General features: G+C 34.4%; 2 protein-coding genes across 2 annotated transcripts; one reads left to right on the top strand and one right to left on the bottom strand.

Moving 5' to 3' along the window:
* The first annotated feature begins 1,140 nt into the window (after positions 1-1,140).
* On the top strand, positions 1,141-8,905 carry LOC108223692 (protein disulfide isomerase-like 1-4). Its single transcript, XM_017398070.2, has 12 exons — positions 1,141-1,834; positions 2,594-2,723; positions 5,366-5,531; positions 5,616-5,734; positions 5,838-5,918; positions 6,864-6,950; positions 7,057-7,131; positions 7,256-7,324; positions 7,413-7,493; positions 7,597-7,731; positions 8,079-8,135; positions 8,231-8,905. The coding sequence occupies exons 1-12, from the start codon at positions 1,263-1,265 to the stop codon at positions 8,402-8,404; spliced, it is 1,746 nt and encodes a 581-aa protein (XP_017253559.1). The 5' UTR covers positions 1,141-1,262; the 3' UTR covers positions 8,405-8,905.
* An 815-nt stretch (positions 8,906-9,720) lies between these two features.
* On the bottom strand, positions 9,721-14,988 carry LOC108223962 (uncharacterized). The gene is made up of 9 exons (XM_017398446.2): positions 14,847-14,988; positions 14,644-14,752; positions 12,568-13,218; positions 12,023-12,182; positions 11,082-11,379; positions 10,858-10,942; positions 10,687-10,783; positions 10,461-10,540; positions 9,721-10,292 (listed from the first exon to the last, which is right to left on the bottom strand). The coding sequence occupies exons 2-9, from the start codon at positions 14,728-14,730 to the stop codon at positions 10,164-10,166; spliced, it is 1,587 nt and encodes a 528-aa protein (XP_017253935.1). The 5' UTR covers positions 14,731-14,752; positions 14,847-14,988; the 3' UTR covers positions 9,721-10,163.
* Between the last annotated feature and the right edge of the window lie 7,561 nt (positions 14,989-22,549).

Here is a 22,549-nt window from a genome sequence, read left to right on the forward strand (position 1 = left end):
TTTTTGTAAACATTCATTAGACAATTTATTTTTTTAGAAAATAATATATATATATATATATATATATATTATTTTCATGTCAACCTACTTCACAACACAACTCAATCAAAACTCATTTACATTTATCATTTTTATCCTCCCCGCTGGTGCGATTGAGACACATGTGACCGTCGAGCTCGCCAGGTCTGACAAAACTCCGACCATCAGTCCCTTGTACAATCCCACTCGACCTCCTATCCTCTCTGATGATTTTCCATGTTAGGTAATAAGTCGTCGTCGCAGTTGTAGGCTTGTAGCCATCAGACAATGCCACCGCGACTTACCTTTAAATCCCCACCGAAAGACACGATAAACCGACTGGGTATTCGATCTCTAGTTTCAGCCAAACCATACCAGGATATGACAATTTGCATATAAACACAACGTAACCAAATTTTGTTTCAATCGATTGATTTCTATGTATTCTTTTCTTCCCCAATTATCCAAGTCCTAATTTTCTGTTGCCTACCTCTGATCCCTTTTTATATTTGTTTTTTTGCCTTGTCAAATCGATTATATTCGCTTTTGTTAAATCATGTGATTTTTCGGAAGTAAACATGTAATTTGAAATAGAGAGAGTCAGATTTAGATATCAAATTTGTATGGAAGGGGAGGGGTGCTTTCGATTCTTTTAAATATTACTCCCTCCGTCCCCTCCATTTATATACACTTTCTTTTTTGGGTTGTCCTATCCAATTCTTTATATTTTAAAAATTATCAAAAGTAGTCAATGGGTTCCGCCACTTTTCCACTTTCGTTTCTTTTCACACTACTTTTATTCCACTATATTATTTTTAAACATTAAAAATAAATTGGTCTCACCACTTCACCCATTTTTTTTCCCACTACTTTATTAATATTTTTTAACCTCCGTGCCTAACCATTCGATAAAAAATGAGAGGGACGGAGGGAGCATCGTTAAACATTCCACTATAATCATTTTTTCTGAATGAACAAAACAGAGCCGAGAAAATACATTCCAAAAAGAAAACAAAAAACAAAAAGAAATAGCGGCAGTGTTCTATGACATGACCTGATAATTAGCTGCGGCCAAAGCATTGAAATCATGACCGCGCGCGATTAGTGCGTCAACTTGACCCAAACGACATCGTCTAACGCTGACTTTCCTCCCTTTCTAAAAAATAAAACAAGCCCTCTTTTAAACCCTACTCCACTGAGCTCAGATCTCAACTCGCTCTGTCTCTCTCTACCTCACCTCCCCAATGGCGAGTCGACTCGTTCTCGTCTCTCTCATCTCTCTCCTCCTCTTCTCTCTTCTCGTCTCACCTTCCCTCTCTAAATCTCCCGCCGGCGACGACACTGACGACGACGAAGACCTCACATTCCTCGAAGATGACGCCGGCGAAGATGACGCCGCGTCTCATGACGACTCCCACTTCTCAGATCCAGAGCATTCAGACGCCGAGTTCGACGACGACTTCAACTACGACGACTTCGACTCGCCGGCCGGATCGGAGTTCGACGAGTACGGATCGAGCGCCGAGTTTGACGAATCGGACGTTGTTGTTTTGAACGGAGGCAATTTCAGTGAGTTCATCGAGAAGAATAGGTATGTGTTGGTGGAGTTTTATGCGCCGTGGTGTGGTCATTGTCAGGCATTGGCACCGGAGTATGCGGCTGCAGCAACAGAGCTGAAAGGAGAGAAAGTTGTGCTTGCGAAAGTCGAAGCGACAGAGGAGAGTGAATTGGCGGAGAAATATGAAGTTCAAGGATTTCCGACTATTTATTTCTTCGTCGATGGCGTTCATAAGGTGTATGCTGGCCAAAGAACCAAGTAAGCTAGTTATATTTTGCCTTACGTGCAGTTCAAATCAATAATATGGGATCCAGAGAATTATAATAATTATGGGTGGTTATTAATTAGTTGAGAATTGAGATAAAACCTGTAACTTACGAAATGTATATCTTTTACTGATCGAATACTGTATAGTCTGTATTTGTGTGTGCACTTTCTAACGAGTCTAATTGAATAAATGTTTAGAGTGTGGAGATATAGTGTTGTCTCCTTATTTGAATCATTTTAGGATGGAGATCTTGAATATACGTGCTAGATTAATAATCTGTACATGATCTTACACATTTATCCCACTTATTTATGCCTACTACCTTTGTTTTGCTGATAATTTCATTCAGTGTGCTGTTTCTATTGATATATTTGTGATATGTGATAATGCTCTGGTCCTATTCAAAATGCAACATAACTCATAGCCAGATTTCTTAAAAGTCACCTATTAATGTTCTTAATCTTTACTTTAAGGATGTAGTTACTGCCAGGTATACAGTAGATAATCAATAATCAAGTATTTATATTTTCCTACTTACCTGAATTATTAGTTTTATATTTAAAGTCTTCTTTAGTCAGATCAGTCCTGATGTTTTTGACACTGTATTTAGCAAATGAAACACTGTTGTAAAATGAGACATCTGAAAGACAGGAAAAGTAGCTGCCATATGACCTCCAGTTTTTTTTTTACTTTTTCTGTTTATGCGGAGTGACTCCTTGGTCAACTAATAAGCTGTATTTACAATGCAGAGATGGTATTGTAACTTGGATCAAGAAGAAGGTAGGACCTGGTATCTACAACATAACCACTACAGAGGATGCAGAACGCATATTAACATCCGAGGATAAAATTGTTCTGGGATACCTTAACTCGTTGGTGGTATTTACTCATTACCTTCAATCTATTCCATAGTGGTTATTTATTTAGTTTATTGTTGCCAAAGGCACTGCAATGTGTTCTAAATAGTATACTTGTATGTTGAGAGTGCAACATTTTTATCTAAATCATCTGTGTTTTTCTATCCAGGATTAGAAGCTTAGCTTGGTCACACAGCTAATGCCTTACTTAATATTAAGTCAAGTATATTATCTCCTAATATTTAGAACTGTAGAAAAAGGTTGCTTGTTTTACTATCAACTAAATTAGACCAACAATCAATTAAAAGTAAGGATTTAACGTTTTAGAAAATAATTTAAGAACAAGGGTTCTTGTTTTGCTGAATGTCCAATTTATGTAATAACTAAGCCCTTTCTAAAAATGATCCTTCTAGTGTACAGGTGCTGTTTGGCTAACCTTCCCCCCCCAGAAATAAGCCCTATTTTTTTTTTTGTCAAATCACAATGTGAAGCACCTCTTTAACATTTATATCTTAAAAAATATATAAAAAGATGCATTCTAAAAAAAATAAGGACTTATTTTTTAAAAGTAGAGGTTGCCAAAACATGCCCACAATGTAATACAATATAATGCCTAAAACTATATGTTGAATATTACTCCGATGATCAATCAATATAGAATTGCAAACCATTAAGACCCAAGATTCAGTTGTTTCATAACCCTCATATCAATCTCCCATTAACCTTCATATCAATCTCCCAGTCAAATACTTGAATTACGTCTATTACATCATGTACTAATATTGTAAATCCTCTCTTGAATCTTCACAATTCTTATTAATTACAACTTAGGGTTCGCGAATCCCTTAATTGTGTTAAGCCCTCAATAATATAATAGCTAAAGCAAGATAATCACATATAATCAATCAAACAATCATGCTAATCAATGAATACTACCCAATTACCGGATTGCTGAATTAGCTACTCATAATGTATGAAGAAAAAAAGAATATATTAATAATTAAACCATGTTTACAAGATTTTAGAGTGTAGAATCTCTATTTAATACTCGGATGGGCTTTTACAAATAATTTACATGGTGTAGAAAGCCTGATTAAAATGAAATAAAAATGTTGGAAACTAGTAATTTTGGTCCCGTTCAAGGCTTGAGCTTGTGCTCACAACCCCCTGAATGTGTGCTCTACTCTGCAGTCAGGACCCCTGAACATGCTCCCTAAGCCCGGACATGCTCCTAAGGCCCTGAGTAAGGGGCTGTTTTGCTCAGGGGCCTTGATTTAAAAACTCAAGGTCCTTAGCTCCTTCTTAATTCCCTATCATATATAAAAAATCACCACTTCAGCAAGCATCCAAGCTAAATTACTACTAGTAGTCTAAATATAGGATCAAAACATTGTAAAATTAGGATACCACGAAGTAGAATATTGTGCAAAAATTATATGGATCAACCATGCATCAGATATGCAAATGTTTGGGAACTTGGTCGGGTTTTAGTGAACATCTTGCTGCTAGGATTTCATATAGAACTGACAATCATAAGAAACATAAGTAAAGAAACACTTGTATATATGTATATCAGTTTTGTTTTAAATGTTATCTTTTGCTCATTTTCTCTAAGTTGATTTTGTGAAGTTATATAACCTTTTATGGAGTAGGACAAGGGAGACATGATAAAAATGCTCGGGGTTCTCCTTGATTAAATTCCAACACTTTAGGACCTAAATAGAGTTTGATGATGAATGTTATTGTATTATGTTTACATAAAATGTTCTTTTGTGGCCTTGACAAAAGTTTTTTGTCTTTGTACAAAGGTCCTACTTCTTAACATGTCAAAAAGAATGAGAAAAATGTTTTTAATTATCACTGTTGTAAAAATATGTGACTGTACTGGTCTGAGTACTTGTTTATAAGGTTCGAGCCGACTTATACTTGTTAAGTTCAGAATTCAATCTTTATAGAACTTGGTCGAACTGCTAAATACTCAGATTCCTCATTTTTAGCTTATTCAATTATTCAATTTTATTTTTAGTGTTGTCACACTATATATAGCTGATCATCATAACTTGCAAGAATTATCAACCAAGCAGGCGGTATTGATTTTTGAACATTATGTTGCTAATGCATTGTTAAAAATATTAAGTAGAATATTGGTATTTATATTAGGTTATTAGTGAATAGCAAAAAACTTTTTGCTTTTAAGATTTGTACGTCTAAGAATATGATAGGTTAATTTAATATTTGAATTAAATTTCACAAATAATACCCGATCGATTCTCGAAGTACTCATTTGAGTACTCCCTATTTTTTCATATAGTGATTTCTTCGAAACTAAACTGAGTTTAACTGATTTTCAATTTTTTCAACTCGGCTAAATTTAGATGTATAAGAATGTGATAGTTGTCAAGTATGCGGTGAGGTGTACCAGTGTGAAGCACATATGTTGGTGTTAAGGGGAGTAATGGGCACCTCAATTAAACCGTAAATATTGTGATTTGATTGAAACAGTGTCCTTTATGGACCAGAGATGCTGCCAAAATATCATTTTGCTGAAGCTATTTTTAATCTTCCTGCTCTCATTAATTATTCAGAGTCATGATTCATACCATAATTTGGGATACTTGGATAAAATACAACTATGGTTTTTAATTAATTGCTTTTGTCCTGCAGGGTCCTGAAAGTGATGAGCTTGCAGCTGCTTCAGTACTTGAAGATGATGTTAACTTCTATCAAACTGTGAATCCCAGTGTAGCTAAGCTTTTCAAACTTGAAGATAATGTTAAGCTTCCTGCTCTAGTCTTGCTGAAGAAGGAGGCTGAGAAAGTGAGCCATTATGGTTAGTTGCTAGATTTGCATGTGCTCCTCAAAAGATTTGTTTTGCCAAGGAACATTTTTCTCATCCCAGATTTTGTATCTGCAGATGGTCCTTTTGTCAAGTCAGCAATAGCTGAATTTGTTTTTGAAAACAAGCTTCCTCTTGTCACCACATTTACTAGAGAAGCTGCTTCTTTAATATTCGAAAGCACCATTAAGAAACAAGTATTTTTCACAACCATTACCCTTTATAGTATATTTGAACTCTGCGTATACTGGTACCAAGATTTACTGGATAAGCTTTTGATATACCCTTAATTTTTGTCAGCTTTTGCTTTTCGCCACATTAAATGATACAGAGAAGGTTCTACCCATATTTCAAGAAGCCGCAAAACATTTCAAGGGGAAGGTGAGTTGATTTTTCCTCCTATCAAATTTGATCCACTCCTTTAGTTTTTATAATCTTTTAGATAACTTGGTTGATATCAGTTGGATTTTCTGCCAATTGCTACCATCTCCTCTATCATGTTCTTAAGTTTTTTCTTTTAGTTTCTTTATGGTGTACACAACTGTATATCCTTGACTGCAGCTTTCATAAATTATACATGGATCAGATATTTTTGTCATTGTTGTGGAGTACTATTAAAATTAACTTGATAATCAAAGAAGTCTTTCTGTCTCTTTTAATTCTCTCCGACTCGTGACTTCTGGCCGCCATACTGATGGGAGGTGTCGACACGATGTGATACAGACCCAACAAGATTTGGCTGTCAAAAGTCAGGCATGAGTCGCACAATGGGAAAAATGGAGTAGCGGAGAAGATGAAGTTCCCATTGTTGTAGCACATCAAGTCAATTAAAATAAAGTCTGGTTGTGGTGGGAAGTGGAGTAGAAGGAACCCTAGGCTTCATTCGCGCTGCTTCTAAAATTTTTATAAGCCCAGATTTCATTAATTGTATTTGGGATGTTTTTTATATACTATGAATAATACAATTTATTTGACAGCTGATAAATTGAAATAAGTTATAAATTTTAGAAGTGATTTCATTTACAAAAAAAGTTATAATGTTTTCGTGAAGTATTCAAGCTGATTAATTAATATTACTGATTTCATTTCAAGTGTATCGTTTTATTTAAAGAAAATTGTCCTGTGCTGCTAATTCTTGCAAATCTTAAATTCGGCATTCAGATCTTATTCTTGCTCAACACTCTGAGAAATTAGGTTTTGCTTGCTATGCTTTAGATGTTAAGTTTTTGTATACAAATGTAATAAGTTATAATAAGAGCTCGTAATTATCAGAAATAAAGTGCTACAATTAAGGCTAATATTATGTTTATTGGTTATTATATCCAGCTTATTTGTGTATATGTGCAAATGGACAATGAAGATGTTGGAAAGCCTGTCTCAGATTATTTTGGTATTACCGGAGATGCTCCTCAAGTATGTTTTATGTTCAATTTTCATTAATGTTTATTAATACATTCATGGAATGACAACATCTTCTTTGATATTAAGAGAGTTCAGCTATTATTCCATTTTTGTGCAGATTCTTGGATATACAGGTAACGATGATGCTAGGAAGTTCTTTCTGTCTGGAGAAGTAACTGTAGAAAATATTAAGGTATGTTTTTATGTTTCAATCTGCTTTAACAGTCTGCCATATCCGGTTTTTTTGCCTTCTTACTAATTTGAGAAAAAATGTAATTTCATCTATCAGTTGAATATTTTATTTATCTCTACTTCAGGCTTTTGGGGAAGACTTTGTGGAAGACAAGCTTAAACCATTTTATAAGTCAGATCCAATTCCGGAGACTGTGAGTTGTGGTTACTATTTTCCAAGTAAATTTTATAGTAATTTATTGTATGTCATCCAACTTTCCTTCCACGTTTTAATCAACACAGAATGACGGTGACGTGAAAATAGTAGTTGGAAACAATTTTGATGAACTTGTGCTGGATGAGTCAAAAGATGTCCTTCTTGAGGTACCATTTGAATTAATAAATAATGCTTCATGGTATTTTTTCCCTTCATTCTCCTGTCTGTGGCATTTCTTCCCCATTCGTCAAACCTATGGCTTTGATACAGATCTATGCACCATGGTGTGGACATTGTCAATCTCTTGAACCAACATACAACAAGCTCGCGAAACACTTGCGGAGTGTCGAGTCTCTGGTGATTGCTAAGATGGATGGTACCACAAATGAGCATCCTAGGGCAAAGGTAATAATAGGATCCTAGTAGTGACTACTGACTCATAAACTTGATAGATCTTGCTACCTCTATCTGCCCATATACCTGGGACCTGTTAAACTTCGAATTGTCACTTTTGTTGCTCAAATAGTCAAATGGGTTCTATCTGCTATGTTAGAGCTTAGGTCATGTAAGTTATCCTACTGCCAATTCTCGTCCATCTCACACATGTATCACCAGACAAATTTCTAATCGGCATTAATCTGAACTACTTCTATTACCAAGAACATTGGCATATTTGCTACTTTATATTTTATGGACAATAGCATGCTTATATCAGTATCTTATGTGTGGGGGTTCCTTTGTTATTTATGCAGTCTGATGGATTCCCAACGCTGCTCTTCTTCCCAGCAGGAAACAAAAGCTTTGATCCAGTATGTAAATCGTTCATCTTCACTTGTCACCGCAATATTATTTTATGTAATTGGAGTAATGAAGTATATTAACCTTCTTTTTTGTGCTGTATCAGATTACTGTAGATGTTGATCGAACAGTGGTTGCATTTTACAAATTCCTTAAGAAACATGCATCTGTTCCATTTAAGCTCCAGAAACCGGCCACAACTCCAACATCCCCGGACGCGGAGCCTGAGGCCAAGGAAAGTACAGAAGCCAAGCCCAAGAATCTGAAGGATGAATTATAAGTACTGTAACATTCCATATTTTTGTAACACTAAGCTGTTTAGAATTTACCTGAAATGAGATAGAACAACAGATGGACAAAAGTATATAATCTGAGGAAAAGAATCCAAATATAAATTATATCTAGCATGTTACTCAGGTTCAACTCTAAATGGTCAGATGTCCAAAAACCATGTACAAGCTAATAACAACTCTTGTTCCTGAGTCTTAGATACATTTTTTTCCTCACCCCCATATGAGTATTATGAGATTTAAACAGAGTTCATCAAACTGAGTTTCTTATCGTCTGGAGCAGGGCATAGGATATCTGAGACTGTTCTGGTATTGTATTAGCTTCCATGATAGTCTATGGCTTTTAAGTTATGGGAGTCGAATGGTGCATGTCTATTTTTGACTTGCTCCTCAGCAAGGAACTGTAAAAAAATTAAGTTCCTCCAGATTTTTGTATGGTTAGTTGACTCCTATAAATTCGGAACTAGATATGTCAACTTTGTTGCTTCTGGTGTTCGTTTCTTCTTTTCCTTTTAATCGTCCCACTGATCGTGGTGCGCTAATGTGCTATTTGCCTATTTACCAAACATTGCTTGCTCGGTCGGTAATAGATAATGGACGCTCCGTTATTTGTGATTATAGTTGCACTTTGTTTATAGAGTTAGTGTAGACAGTCATCACTAATTGTCTAACTTTAGCCGAGGCGTGAGGAATAAAATTTGTGCCTTGAATTTCAGAAATTATAAATTATCTTTCATTACAGATTCATTTCACTAACAAACAATAATTCAAAATTATCTCTATATGTGATATATCGATTTCAAATATACCACATATACTTTATATAAATTATTAACAACTAAGGGTATTCCCAGCGAAAAATTGACGATATTATTATTGACATGCGCAATAATATATTATTATTTTAAGTTGATATAATAAAATATACTATGTTAATATGATAGTAATCCATATGGAAAGATGAAAAGGTTAAATAAAATTATAGAAAATGATATTATTCTCCTGGAGTACTCAATTTTTATAAATTTTAGTTTTATTAATGCTAGCCAGATATTTTGCTAAAGAGTTTCTGATGGATCGGAGATGCTCTTCAGTACCGTTGCAAGAGAAATCATCTAGCCACAAGCACAAGCACAAGTTGCAGCATTCAACAGTCTATTGACTACAATATTTACATGTAAGTTAAGTAAATCAAACAAATTTTGTTTATTTATGAACATTCTCAATCACACTCGAGCACAACGAAAACATTAAGATATACAAGAGGAGTACTTCAGTTTCACATTCGGAATGTAATATGGCAAAATAGCGGAACAGTCGAGCTTCGACTAATCAAACCAAATCAAACATATTTGTCATCGACGAGCATTAAATATACAGAAATTACCCAAACTTCAACGAATAGAGTGTAGTTTCCCTGACTTGAGAAAAAAATCTCATCGCAGGCTTAAGCAGCACCTTACACTCTTCACTCACTAAACAAATGTTCCTAACAGTATAAGGTCGTAGGAAACTTGGAACTTACAAGCCTAAATCATCTCAACCTCGCACTCTATAGTAAAACACTTATATCCTTAATCTGTCTGATAATATAGCGGACAGTGAACTCCAGCTGCAATAACACTCGTTCTATCAGAGGCTGATTAGTTCGAAAAACACGAATTGAGACTTTTATCTATGTAACACCATCCTCTTTACAGTTTCTAAAATTTCTGTCCGTTTTCTTTTTTCAGAGAGAATATCGTGGGGCTAATTTGACGAGACGTGCAACCTCCTTCTCCATTTGAGGAGCTCGAAAAAAATAATGCTACCCCCCATTGCAACACCAAATCCGGCAAATGTTGCTAGAATAATCAACAGAATGGGTTCCTTATGCACCTATATATCAACAAAACAGAAGAGGAAAGAATTATAAGCTGCTACGTGATTTCTCCGTTACAACATATTCAATAATGTTGCCAGTTTTAATAACAACTAACGCTAAGGATTTCTATTAGTTTACATTGTCATCTCCTCGTGGCAATAGGAGAGCAGATTAACTCTTACCATGAAGAAGAAAAGGTGTGCAAATATAACTACGAGCGAGAATTGCATTGCTGCGTAAAGCCAAACAAATCTTCCCTTGACTGTGCCAATATTCAGAGGTCATAGGTTTAGACACAGCACAAAAATTAGAGTCCGTCAAAAGAATTTCAGATAAAGTAACATGTGCTTGATCACATATATTTATATGTAAATAGTACTACTTCTTTGAATTATTATTGCTGCGTACCCATGGTTGAAGAGGTCATGGCAGCAAGGAATCCGAGTATACAAGAAAATGGAATAGATAGAGCTACTGAACCCATGCCCATATCTGTGGTTTCTACCTGCGAATAAGAAGATGACATATTAGAGAAAAACGGTGGCATATGTGATTGTCAATTGTATGTGATAATCTTACCAGGAGTTCTTCAAGAAAACAAAAGTACAGAAGTATGCTGACGATGACAAGAATTGGCACCTCTTGCCAAACCCTGTAGAATTCACTGCAAGCAGGATACTTAAGATGTTAACGCATCGCGTATAAATTTCTTGAGATGCGGAAATCTACCATTATTCATGGGTAATGTGTATCAGTGTCATTTGACTTGTTTATGAAAACAAAAACTTAAATTTATATATTACCTGAATCCATTAACTTCCATGTAGGGGGCTCCAATTGCTCCAGTATTTCGGTTTTGGACACTTTGAACCCGTAGGAGCTTGACTGGTAGATTTTTAACTTCATGTTTGCATACTTCACAGGTTTTGCAACCTTTTATGCTAAACCATTTTATTGCGCATTCCTTGTGAGCCAAAGCAAGTTCACCTTTGCAATTGCATTCCAACTTGAGGGTCTCTCCCCCTTCACATACTTCGACTAGGCAGATCCTGCAAACAGCCTCTTCTTCTGGTATATCTTCGCCATCAGTCTCGTAATTCTCTGAACAACAGCATATTATAATTATTATTATTATTAGTTACAAGAAACGTGAAGCTCATGCCAAAGAACAATATCATGGATTACATGGGGAAGTTTCAGGTAAAACTGGAGTGTACAACTTCTGAACACCAGAATATTGTTGCACCTGTCACTTATCTGGTTGGAGAAAAGACAGAACTCTGTTTAAACAATATTCTTTGTTACTCAAAATAATCCCATTTACCAATTCAGTTTAGGCCTTTATTTTTATATATGTTATCATGTGTGCTTCTAGAGAAAGGAGCTTTCAGTAAATTGTATGCATCTAGGTGGCTTTCTCCTGACAAATGACAATTAAACTACAGCACCAAATGTTGACGAAATCATGTCATTCTGTAAACCATCAACTGGAATAGGGTCTTTTTGGGGAATAATGTCTAGTTATGGAAGAGTAAAAGTGGAATCATATGGAGAACGAGTCTGGTATCTGACTCACAAGGTAAGGAAAGTGCTAGTGCCTTGCCCTGAAGGACTTTAATTTACTGGTAAAGTTGGTAAAGGTCGATCTCCTTTCGGCAGTCAATATAATGAACCACTGAAGTTTATATAAAGAACACGGAAAACATGATTTGATGCGTAAGACATTACAAATACAGCTGCGTACCATCATCTTCTGCTGCGGCTGTAGTTGAAGTCTGATTTCTGTCTCTCGTCCGAGGTGATGGAATTACACGGATAAATGAATCCATTTTCCTAGTGCTTGTTAACTTGTTTAAAGAAGGAACTGAAAGCGACCGAGCTATGTGACTGTGAGCTCCTTTGGTCTACAAAAAAAGTGAAACAAGTTAGTATACCATGGAACTGGACTTAATCCTGAACCAAAAACCCGAAGCAAACAATATGAACAGCTAAATACTAATCAACATATATGGAAAAGGGAATCTGTCTGTGATTTTACAAACAAACTTATTCACTTATGCTTACTACCAGGTAAATGTTAAACAAGCGTAATGTGAAGACAAGTAACTTTACAATTCCTTTCTTATATAATACTAGCAACAATTACCTTTTGAATGATAATGGACAGATTACAGAGTAAACTTAAGTATTTAACAAGAACATAAATATGCCAAGGAGATGACTTAAACCGACCTAGTAAAAATCATAGCGAATGAACAAACACAGAGCAGTTGTAATATGATCACTTACATTCTGTGTACCAGTAAAGTTGGATCCATATATGGTTTCTGAGTTTGCACGAGATATTGGATTTGCAGGTAGCAAGTTTCCCTCACGCGTGGTTTCTGAGTTTGCATGAGGAACTGTAGCTACAGGTGCAAAGTTTTCTCCACATATAGATTCTGAGTTTGCACGAAGGACTGAACTTACCGGTAGTAAGTTTCCTCCACATATGGTTTCTGAATTTGCACGAGCAATTGGAGGTAGAGGTAGAGACGATGTCCTATTCATCTTTGGAGTAAATATTTTCGAAAGTGACCAAGATCTTAATATAGAAGGTTTATCAGATGGTTCACCTGGACCTAGACTGGCAGCCTTCTCCATATCTGAGCTAGAAACTTTGTACTTAACGCTCCGCTTTGGAAGAATATGCTTGGTGGATGTTTTAGCTTTGGGCAAGGATGGACCAGGAGATGTATTCGTTTTGGCATTAGAAGGACTAGGCTTTGGGATAATATTAACTTTCTTAAGGCTGGAAGTAGGAGAGGGTGGCATTTTTATTTGGACGAAATCCTGAGAGGAGATATCCTGGTTTCTTGCTCCCATCTCAGATAAAAGATATGGCTTCCTTAACTGCTTAGTATTTGGCGTGTCTTGACTCGATCCAGCTGACGAGTTAAGCTGAAATAGAATACAACACATGAGAATTACCAACTGTAAAATGATATATAGAACAGACAGATAATTAACATTTAATAGCAGAGAATTTAGTTGCAACTTAATACAGCATCTAAGTATAAGGATAGTTCTAGCACACATTATGATGTTAGGTCATGTTGCGTTTTAGCACCAAGTCTTAAACAATAACATGAAGGACCATATTATCATGTTTCCATAAAACTGTTCTTCCTTGTCTTTAAACAAATGACAAGCATCAACTTTATACAAGCATATTTTCATCTAGGGGTCAAGTCGGTATATATAAACTAGTATAGTAGGCTTGTAGCAATATCCAATATACAGAGAATATATATGCAGGAACTCTGGTAATAATTCAATATCTATTATCTTAGTTAATTTGTCTATATGACTACATTATTCCCTAAACAACTATTAGTATCTGCGTCCCAATAAATTCGAAGATCAAATATTGATTACAGTATATATGGTGTATTATTGTCTTAGATCTTTATCAGTTCACCAACATACGAACTCAGAACAAAACAATCCGTAAATGAATATGGGCACAATCCGATGTCAGCTCAACAGGTATCCCGAGGTCTCTCGATGCCTTTTGGCAATTCTTAGGGATCAAAAAGATGTATATTGTACTTGATCTAGTTACTAAGCTTTCAAGCAAAGATTTGTTTCTTTCCTCTTTTCTTCAAACTGTTTTTAAGTTCACTTCCCAGAAAGTGCTCATTCATTTTTTATAATTGTCCCACTTAATAATGTATACGACAAAATAACAGATTAACTTAATATATGCAATTGTGTCTTCCACCGTGAAGATTAAGTAATGTCTACACAAGTATTCTCATATCACGTAAAGACATGTATACCTTACATAAATCGACCTATTAATCCCAGACTCTTCATAAAGTTATGATCAATTGTAATTGGAGAAAGGTTAAAGAAGCTGAGTGTATGACTAGAGTTAACATAACAATTCTTACAAGTGACACAAGATTTACCAGAACTCCGCCAAACTAAGACTATTTCATAAAACATGTCAGTACTCTCTGTGGGGTTGAATCCGAAGCCTGGAAACATCTTAAAGTTTCATACATAGTGGAATTCTTACAAAAATCTCCAGAGGACCAGAACGAAAGAAATATCAGTTCTTGTTGTGTAATACTCGTATTAATTAGAGATGAGCTAATTCTTTACGGATGAAAAATTCGGAACTCTTGAGAGACTATATCTACAGGCCTTAGAGTCATATTTATTCAACAAAAAGCATTTTTGCCCAGATCTTACACATATGCTTTGAACACACATAATTAAAACCGAAAAACAATATATACCAACAACAACAACAAAAAATCTATCTGAAAGATCAAACTCATCACAAGTAATAAAAGGGATATCAAGAAAATTTTGTACCATATGGAGTGGGATGAAAATCTCCTTTTGACATGCATTCCCATCATTCGGGTGATCACCTAAAGTCTTGTTCTCATGAGTTTTCATCTTGTCATGCAGCAAAAGCCTTCTGTTATATCCAATGATTCATAAATAATCAAAACAACAACGTTGTCCAAGTCTTTTACAAGTCACAGTGGATATAGCAAATATAAGTAGAATACCTATAATGATGAAGGTTATGGGCACTAGTTGAAATAAGCTAGTTGCAACTACCAGAAAGATGGAAAGGGGGGAAATAGTTGGCATTAACGTCAATATTTATAGTACTTGAAAGCTGCATTCCTACTGCTGGACTTGCCACTCCCATGTGTCGTGCCTAAAATGTACTTTGAAATAATATCAAGGCCCCGTCCATCCTGTATTCACATAAAAATCACGCATCAGACATATCACGTATCGATTCTCTAGTTCATCTTGTATTCACGTAAAAATCACGTATCATGTATCTTTAAATTAGTTCCTAAAAAATTGTGTGAAGCCATGGAATGACATGATCCCTACGTTCATATAAAATCTTGTATTAATTTTTTTTAATAATAAAATTGTGAATAAATGGAGAGGTATAACAGTAGCATACCAGAGATGAAGAATATAAAAGTTTCACGTGGCTCTTTAATCAGTTGGGTCCTAATTTCATAAGAAAGTGGCATTGCACTTAGCTGGTATCAACCACATGTGTCAAATCCGTTATTTTTTACTTGTTTCTCTTTCATTACTATTTCTTCCAAGATCTGATACAGGAAAAAAGGGTTAAGTGGCAGAATTATTGAAACATCTAAGAGCAAAAAATACCAAATCTGTGTTGTTTATTCAGATTTAAAAGCATGAAGATGCGTGTAATCCACTAGCATGTATGTACACTTGTTTCAATCTATGTGATCCCTGCTTAATTCTACCGAACTAAATCAGTTATTTTTACTATAAAAATCTTCAATTTCACCTTTCAAATTTTATTTTAACAGTATAGTTTACATAAATGCATCAAAAAATTAGTTAATCTCATCTATGGGTTCTTGACATTTTGGTATCAACCTCATCCTCTTTATGTTAAGAAATTCGGCTTTTTCAGAGACAAGATAAGCGTGTAAGTATGATTAATCACGAATAACACAATTTTCCAAAAATTTTATAGCTGATATGAGCTAAAAAATTCATTCTTTGGCTTCTCATATCTAACGCATATCTAAAAATACCAATATAACTTACGAGTTCCTGACATATCATGTTAACAGTATACATTCAGCGACAAAATAAGCTCGATAGTTTAATTCAAACTTTTTGATGTATATGAAAGAGTGTTACAGTATCATTGAGCAAAAAATGTCTAACACTAAATTTTTTTTCGTTTTTTCCTGTCAGATTATACTAATAGTTAACATAAGTATATTTTGGACCATCCGACTAAACTAAGGGGGTGTTTGGTTGATGGTTAATGTGCTCGGTTAATGGGAATCGGAACCTCAATCCCATGCATAGGTGTTTAGTTATTTGGTGGTATGAAATGGGAACTCCAATCTTACGTGGTTAAATCATATCCTTCCTATCACTTGGGTTTCTATATCATTCTCATTCCCGTTAACCTCATTCCCGATTCCAATTCCCAACCTTAATCCAAACGGCCCCTAAGACACTAACATGTGTCGTTTATCTTATCGACAAAATTAAAGAAAAAACAAGATTGCAGGTTACAGAAGCAATGTATGGTGTCCAATGATGCTGATATGACTGTTGTGATAATCATAAATACTTTCCCCATACGACAACAATAAGATTTCACCGTTCATGCATCATGTCTCATCTTTAACTGGATTATCCATCGTTTCAACAACATTTAATCAGTTCTTTTGGACGCAACTTCAACCGCCACTCCTATTCTGTGATAAAGATTCTACTTTCTGGTTCTGCATATTGTTCGTATTTCTAATCACGCCAATTTTATGTTTATCGAAAGTTTGGAACTCAATTCAGGTCGATCGCATATAAAACTCTTATTTGTTCACTTGAATGGAACGAGTAGAGAATGATATGAAATTTATATTTTAAATTAGAAGTGATCATAATAATTTTCATTCGTTCAATAATTTCATTCTAACTAGTTATTTGAACTAAAAATATAATCCACATATTTCGGAAAAAGTTCTCATTCCACTTCACCACATGTTTCCTGCCGCTGCAATCTTCGTCATTGAAAATTTAGACTTATTCATATTGATTTTTCATACTTTCCAACCTCTTGGATGGACACTCCTCTTTCTTCATAATTTTTCTTTTTATAATTTTTCATTTTATTTTCTTCTCATTCAAATCCATCCAAATGGACACAATAATATTAATTATTACTAATGTTTAGCATCATGACCAAGTGTTTATTTACCATCGTATATGTTATATATTCCAAATCCGAAAAATATAATAAAATTACGTGCATCCATAACTTCCCAAAAAATTGAACTGCTTTGCAAATCCTTCTAAAGCTTAAGAGCATCTCCAAGAGACTCCTTGTTGGCTCCTAAATATAATATAAACAATGTGACTCTTAGCAATTTAGTACAAAGTTAAGAGTGTACACTCTAACAATGCTCTCTATATCTCTTCTCTATTTCATATTTTATTCATGTTGGGCTCCACTATATTGGGAAACAAAACAAAAAGAGAGGGAAAGATGAAGGTGAATTGGAGGGAAGGATTTTTTTATTGTGAAAAAATAAGTTAGGAGGCATGTGGTGGCTCTTAACTTTGAGGAGAGAGGAGAGAGAAACAAGAGGCTCTTAGTGATTTAAGAGCCACTTAAGAGTCTCTTGGAGCAACATGTTGCATGTCCCTCCTCAAATCTCAAGTTAGGAGTCTAAATGAAGAGTCTGTTGAAGATGCTCTAAAGCTGAAACATGAGTTAAGTGATAATTCTAAGTATAAAAGAAAGCTGATTCAGCTCAAAAGTAATAACTAAGACGAAAGTGAAATAAATAAGTGCAGGTAGAGTGTGAGTAGCGTATGAGCAAGGAAAGCCACAAATATAAACGTGAAGTCATACATATATCTATCAACTTTTGCCACATAAACACAACTCACTTTCTTGTCACCATCTCTCTTTAAATGCAAATCTCCCATCGAAAACCTGTGGGGGATAATCCCCAGCTACAGAGCTAGCTACTGCCACTTCCACTTCGATAAAAATACAATTTCTTACGTTTGTGGAAGTGTCGGCCTCGATACACAAATATATAATCGAATTTCATGAAGAACCATTTAGACAAGAGAATATGTGCATGAGTAATTTTTCTTATTCAAAATTTTATTCTCAATCTTTATTTGGAATATATTCCAAATTTCATTCTCAATTTTTTATTTAAATAACGTGACAGATGATCAATTAAATGAATAATTAATGTGTATACCGGGAGTCTTGTTATTATTAATCTGAATGAGAACAAATTTGAAAACATTTTTTAAATATCTAATATTTTTTTATATAGGAAGGACTCAGTTTTAATGTTTATATTCATGTTTGTTACATTCAATATAATTTTTGTGGAGGGCATAATTTAATTATAATTTATGAAAGTTTGACATATTAGGACTGTAGAGTAGCAGATAACGCTCATCACCATTTTTGCAATTTAATTATCGAATATAATACATGTTGGAAGATCGAGTAGATTCTATAGATGGATATAAAGTGACAGTATGACTGGATCTCGAATAATAATGGAATATCCAACTGTAATGAAAATGGTGGTCAAATCTTTCAAAGTAGTGGAACTATACATCACCTTGGAACATAAGAGATGTCGATTTCAGGTAAACGCAAATTTAAACACTTTGTATTCGAAAGTGTTGGATAACGTTCACAATTGAGAAAGAGCTAAATAACGAGAAAATTAATGCCTTGTATGTGATATACGCAATTTCGAATTTACACCGACTCGAATCCTTAATAATTCAGTGGAGAGATAAAATATATAATTCGATACCTGAGCTCAGATCTCACCCTTTTGCTAGCCAAGATATAATGTTAAAAGGTTAATAATTTATGCGTCCAATATTAAATTGATCGCTAAAATAAAAGCACATATCATTTGAGCAATCGATTTTAATAACAAAAGTATCCATTGAATCATTAAAATCATCTTTATGTTGGAAAATAAAAATAAACTTTTGAGTTTTTCTCATATTTTCTTGCATGCTACACAATCGATCAATAAAATAAATTATATTTGTGTTCAAATTAAAAAACAATATTATCATTTGCATGCATTTAAAATATCAAACCTAGAAAAACTCTAGTTTCTTTTTCACGTTACCATCTATTAACAAAATCTATCGATAATTCAATTATCCATTATATTTTTAGATTTTATTAATTTTGAATTGTATTTTTACTCATTTTTTTTATTTCTAACGTGCATTTTTTATTTATGGCGCATACTTTTTCATTTACAATGTGCCAATAATATATATATTAATTCAATTAAAATAAGAACTCGGATCAAATTTTCAAAAAAAAAAAAAAAAAACTCTGATCAAAATTACTTGCAATCTCCACTTCGGTGATCGGTTTAATTTTAACCCACTTATTTAAAATGTAGCGATCTAGAAAATAATTTTGATTTTCGGTACAAGTGAATCATTTTTTCTTTCAAATAAAGGTAACAGTTAAGTATAATGTTACAACATTCATGCAATTTTACTAGTAGCAAGAGAAAGTAGTAGGAGAAAAGCAGCAACAAAGAAAAAGGAGAAGACAAGAGAAAATGTGGTTCAACAAAAAGAAGAATTCTAAAGCTTTAAAACTCAAGAGTTGTAAAAGTGACTTTGTTGAAACGACATAATTAGGTTAATACAAAGATGGGTCGAGTTTAGGTCTACTGTTACGACAGAAACGACGGGTAAGCCGGTAAGGTATAGCGATAGACACACTTGCACGAAATCAGAATCAGTATATATTGGAGCGCATGCACGTGGCATCGAAAATACTACAGTACTTTTACATGTAATCTATATATACTACTCCCTCCGTCCCAGTCATTTGTATACAAATGACTGGGACACGGAGACCAAGAAATTGTGTAAGAAATGAGTAAAGTTAGATGAAAAGTGGGTATAGTGGTGGAACCCATTTATATTTAATTATATATTTGAGATAGTGGAGGAAATTAGTGGGTGTAATAGTGTTTATATTAGTATAGAATGGAGATAGTGGAAGAAAGTAGTTGGTGTAATGATTTTTTATATTATAAAAGTTTACTACTTTTGGAATGTATATAATTGATGGGACGTCCCAAAAAGGAAACTGTATACAAATTCATTGGGACGGAGGGAGTATATTATTTCAAGAGTACGGCCCCCTTCCAGCGGGAGAAATGGTTACTCCCTCCGTCCCAATCATTTATATACAAATAGTTTGGACACGGAGACCAAGAAAAAGTGTAAAAAAGTGAGTAAAGTTAGAGGAAAAGTGGGTAAAGTGGTGGGACCCATTCATATTTCATGATAGATTTGAGATAGTGGAGGAAAGTAGTGGGTGTAATAATGTTTATATTATTATAGAATGAAGATAGTTGAAGAAAGTAGTAGGTGTAATGGTGTTTTATATTATTAAAAGTTACTATTTTTAAAATGTATAGAAATGATGGACGTCCCAAAAAGGAAACTGTATAGAATTGACTGAGATGGAGGGAGTATATACTTATCCTAATTCCTAGCAGATTATTTGCATTAATTAATTACATTTTTTTGAGACACCATAACTATAATAAGAGTAAATTTCAGAGTTGTGATCAAAGTTTACATCGATTTTCAAAACGTTGGCTAGAGTTTAAAATTCTCAAAAAAATGGCCAAACTTTGGCTTCACTTTTTAAAAGTGTGGCTCCCGTTAAATGTTACTAACGAGAGCCTAACGGAAGCCACATATTTAAAAAGCCACTTTTCTGAGAATTTGAAACTCAGTTTTACCTTTCTGTTCGTTCCAAATTCTCAGAAAATTGACCAAATTTTGGTCCGCTTTTAAAAAATGTGGCATCGTTAGACTCCCGTTAGTGACATTTAACGGGAGCCACACTTTTAAAAAAACGAAACCAAAATTTGACTATCTTTTTTAGAATTTGGAACTCTGACCAACTTTTCAAAATCAGTGTAAACTTTGACCACAATTTTGAAGTTTACTCTTATAATAATAGAAAACACAGATGAAATTATTGTTGTAGTTATCATTCTATATATAATCCTTATTTTTAGGAATCAAATTATTGGTTATATATTCAGAAAACCTCACTCGATAGGTATGAAGATACTCTTGTGACAAATTCATTTGACCAGAATATAAATTTTTCTTTTGTGCCCACTCAGCCCCGCAGGCCTGGGCACTAAACAATAAACTTATAAACACCGCTATAAATCTATACCATGCCCGACTGGCTGACTGTATCTCACATCATCTAATATCTATATATAAAATCTTGTCTACTTTTGAACTTTAGTACTTTAAGACTTTAATTTAGTGTAGACTAACAATTGGATCAACTCCTTGTATTGTGCAAGAAAGTTGATCATTAATCTGTGAAAAACAACCATATCCTTCACAACTTTATACGTCACCAGCAAATTAAATTATATTTAACACAGAAGATGTATCACAAAGCCTAGACTAGACTATCATCTCTTCGCATACTCTAGATTAGTAAAAAAATTGCATTTAATTCAAATTCGTATAAGAATAAACTACAAGAGGGCGTAAAACGGATTTAAGGATCAAAGCGATTATTATCAGCCTAATCCATAAGTTCTGAAAGCTAGATGTCACAAAAAGCAAGATGTCTCCCCACTTTAGCTCTACACAGTGCTTTTAAGTTCTCCAAAAGCAAAGACAAGGCTGAGGCTCTTAGTTTGTGTATCTCATGTACCCCTAGTACATGTTCATGGTTTGTGCAGTTATTTGAAAGTGCAGGCACCATCTATCAATCTTTCTTTGTTAATATCTTAGGTATATTATTATTGTGCCAGCTCTATCTGAAATATAACTAATGCTAGCATAAAAGTTATCAACAGCCTACCAGATAACAGGTTTAACAACAGTACCGTATTAGTTGTAACACGTAACGAATCAAGAACACTGACATTATAGTCTGCAACATCTAAAGTATTTTCTGCAGCCCAAATCAAGATAAGATATGTTGTGGTAATCTACTAGCATCAACGCTCGAAGTAAACCAGTGGAAACATAATCTCCAACTATGAGCAAAAATATGTAGTACCGTGAAAGAGTCAAAAAAAAAAACACAAGCACTCCAAGGACAGCTTACAGCTGACTCATTCAATTCCTTTACCTTAAAAGTATCAAATCGCTGGATAGTGGCAAGAGCACCTGTCGTGCAATTTCAGAGAGATAATCTACTAATTTGTCAAGTGCATGATGTGCATCTAAAAGTGCTGAAATATTTCTTCCAAATTACTCCAATCATCATAAGTTATAGTGGGGCATCTAGTCTGCTAATAAGTGCACCTTTCTTTGCATAAAGAACATTATACTTCAATAATTAAGAGCACTAGACAGTTAGTTACCCCACCCGGAATTTAAGATGCACTAACTCCAAATTTTCAAATAATACTTAAACAGCAACTATCTAAAGATAACTGCATAAAATTAGTATTGCACTAAACAAAGACATACGAGAAACTGGTACCACTTTTTCACATAAAGATAAAAAATTCATTTCTAATCTTTAACAAACACGCAAGAAAATGTGTATCTTACTCACAGCAATAGGCGTGCAAACTTATAAGGTCATCTATTGATGCCCAGTCCCAAGAAGAGAATGTGCAGTTTAATTGTATATATTTCAGCAAATTGCATATTATGTCCCCTA

The sequence above is a fragment of the Daucus carota genome, chromosome 5, assembly GCF_001625215.2.
Source record: "Daucus carota subsp. sativus chromosome 5, DH1 v3.0, whole genome shotgun sequence".
Classification (NCBI taxonomy): Eukaryota; Viridiplantae; Streptophyta; class Magnoliopsida; order Apiales; family Apiaceae; genus Daucus; species Daucus carota.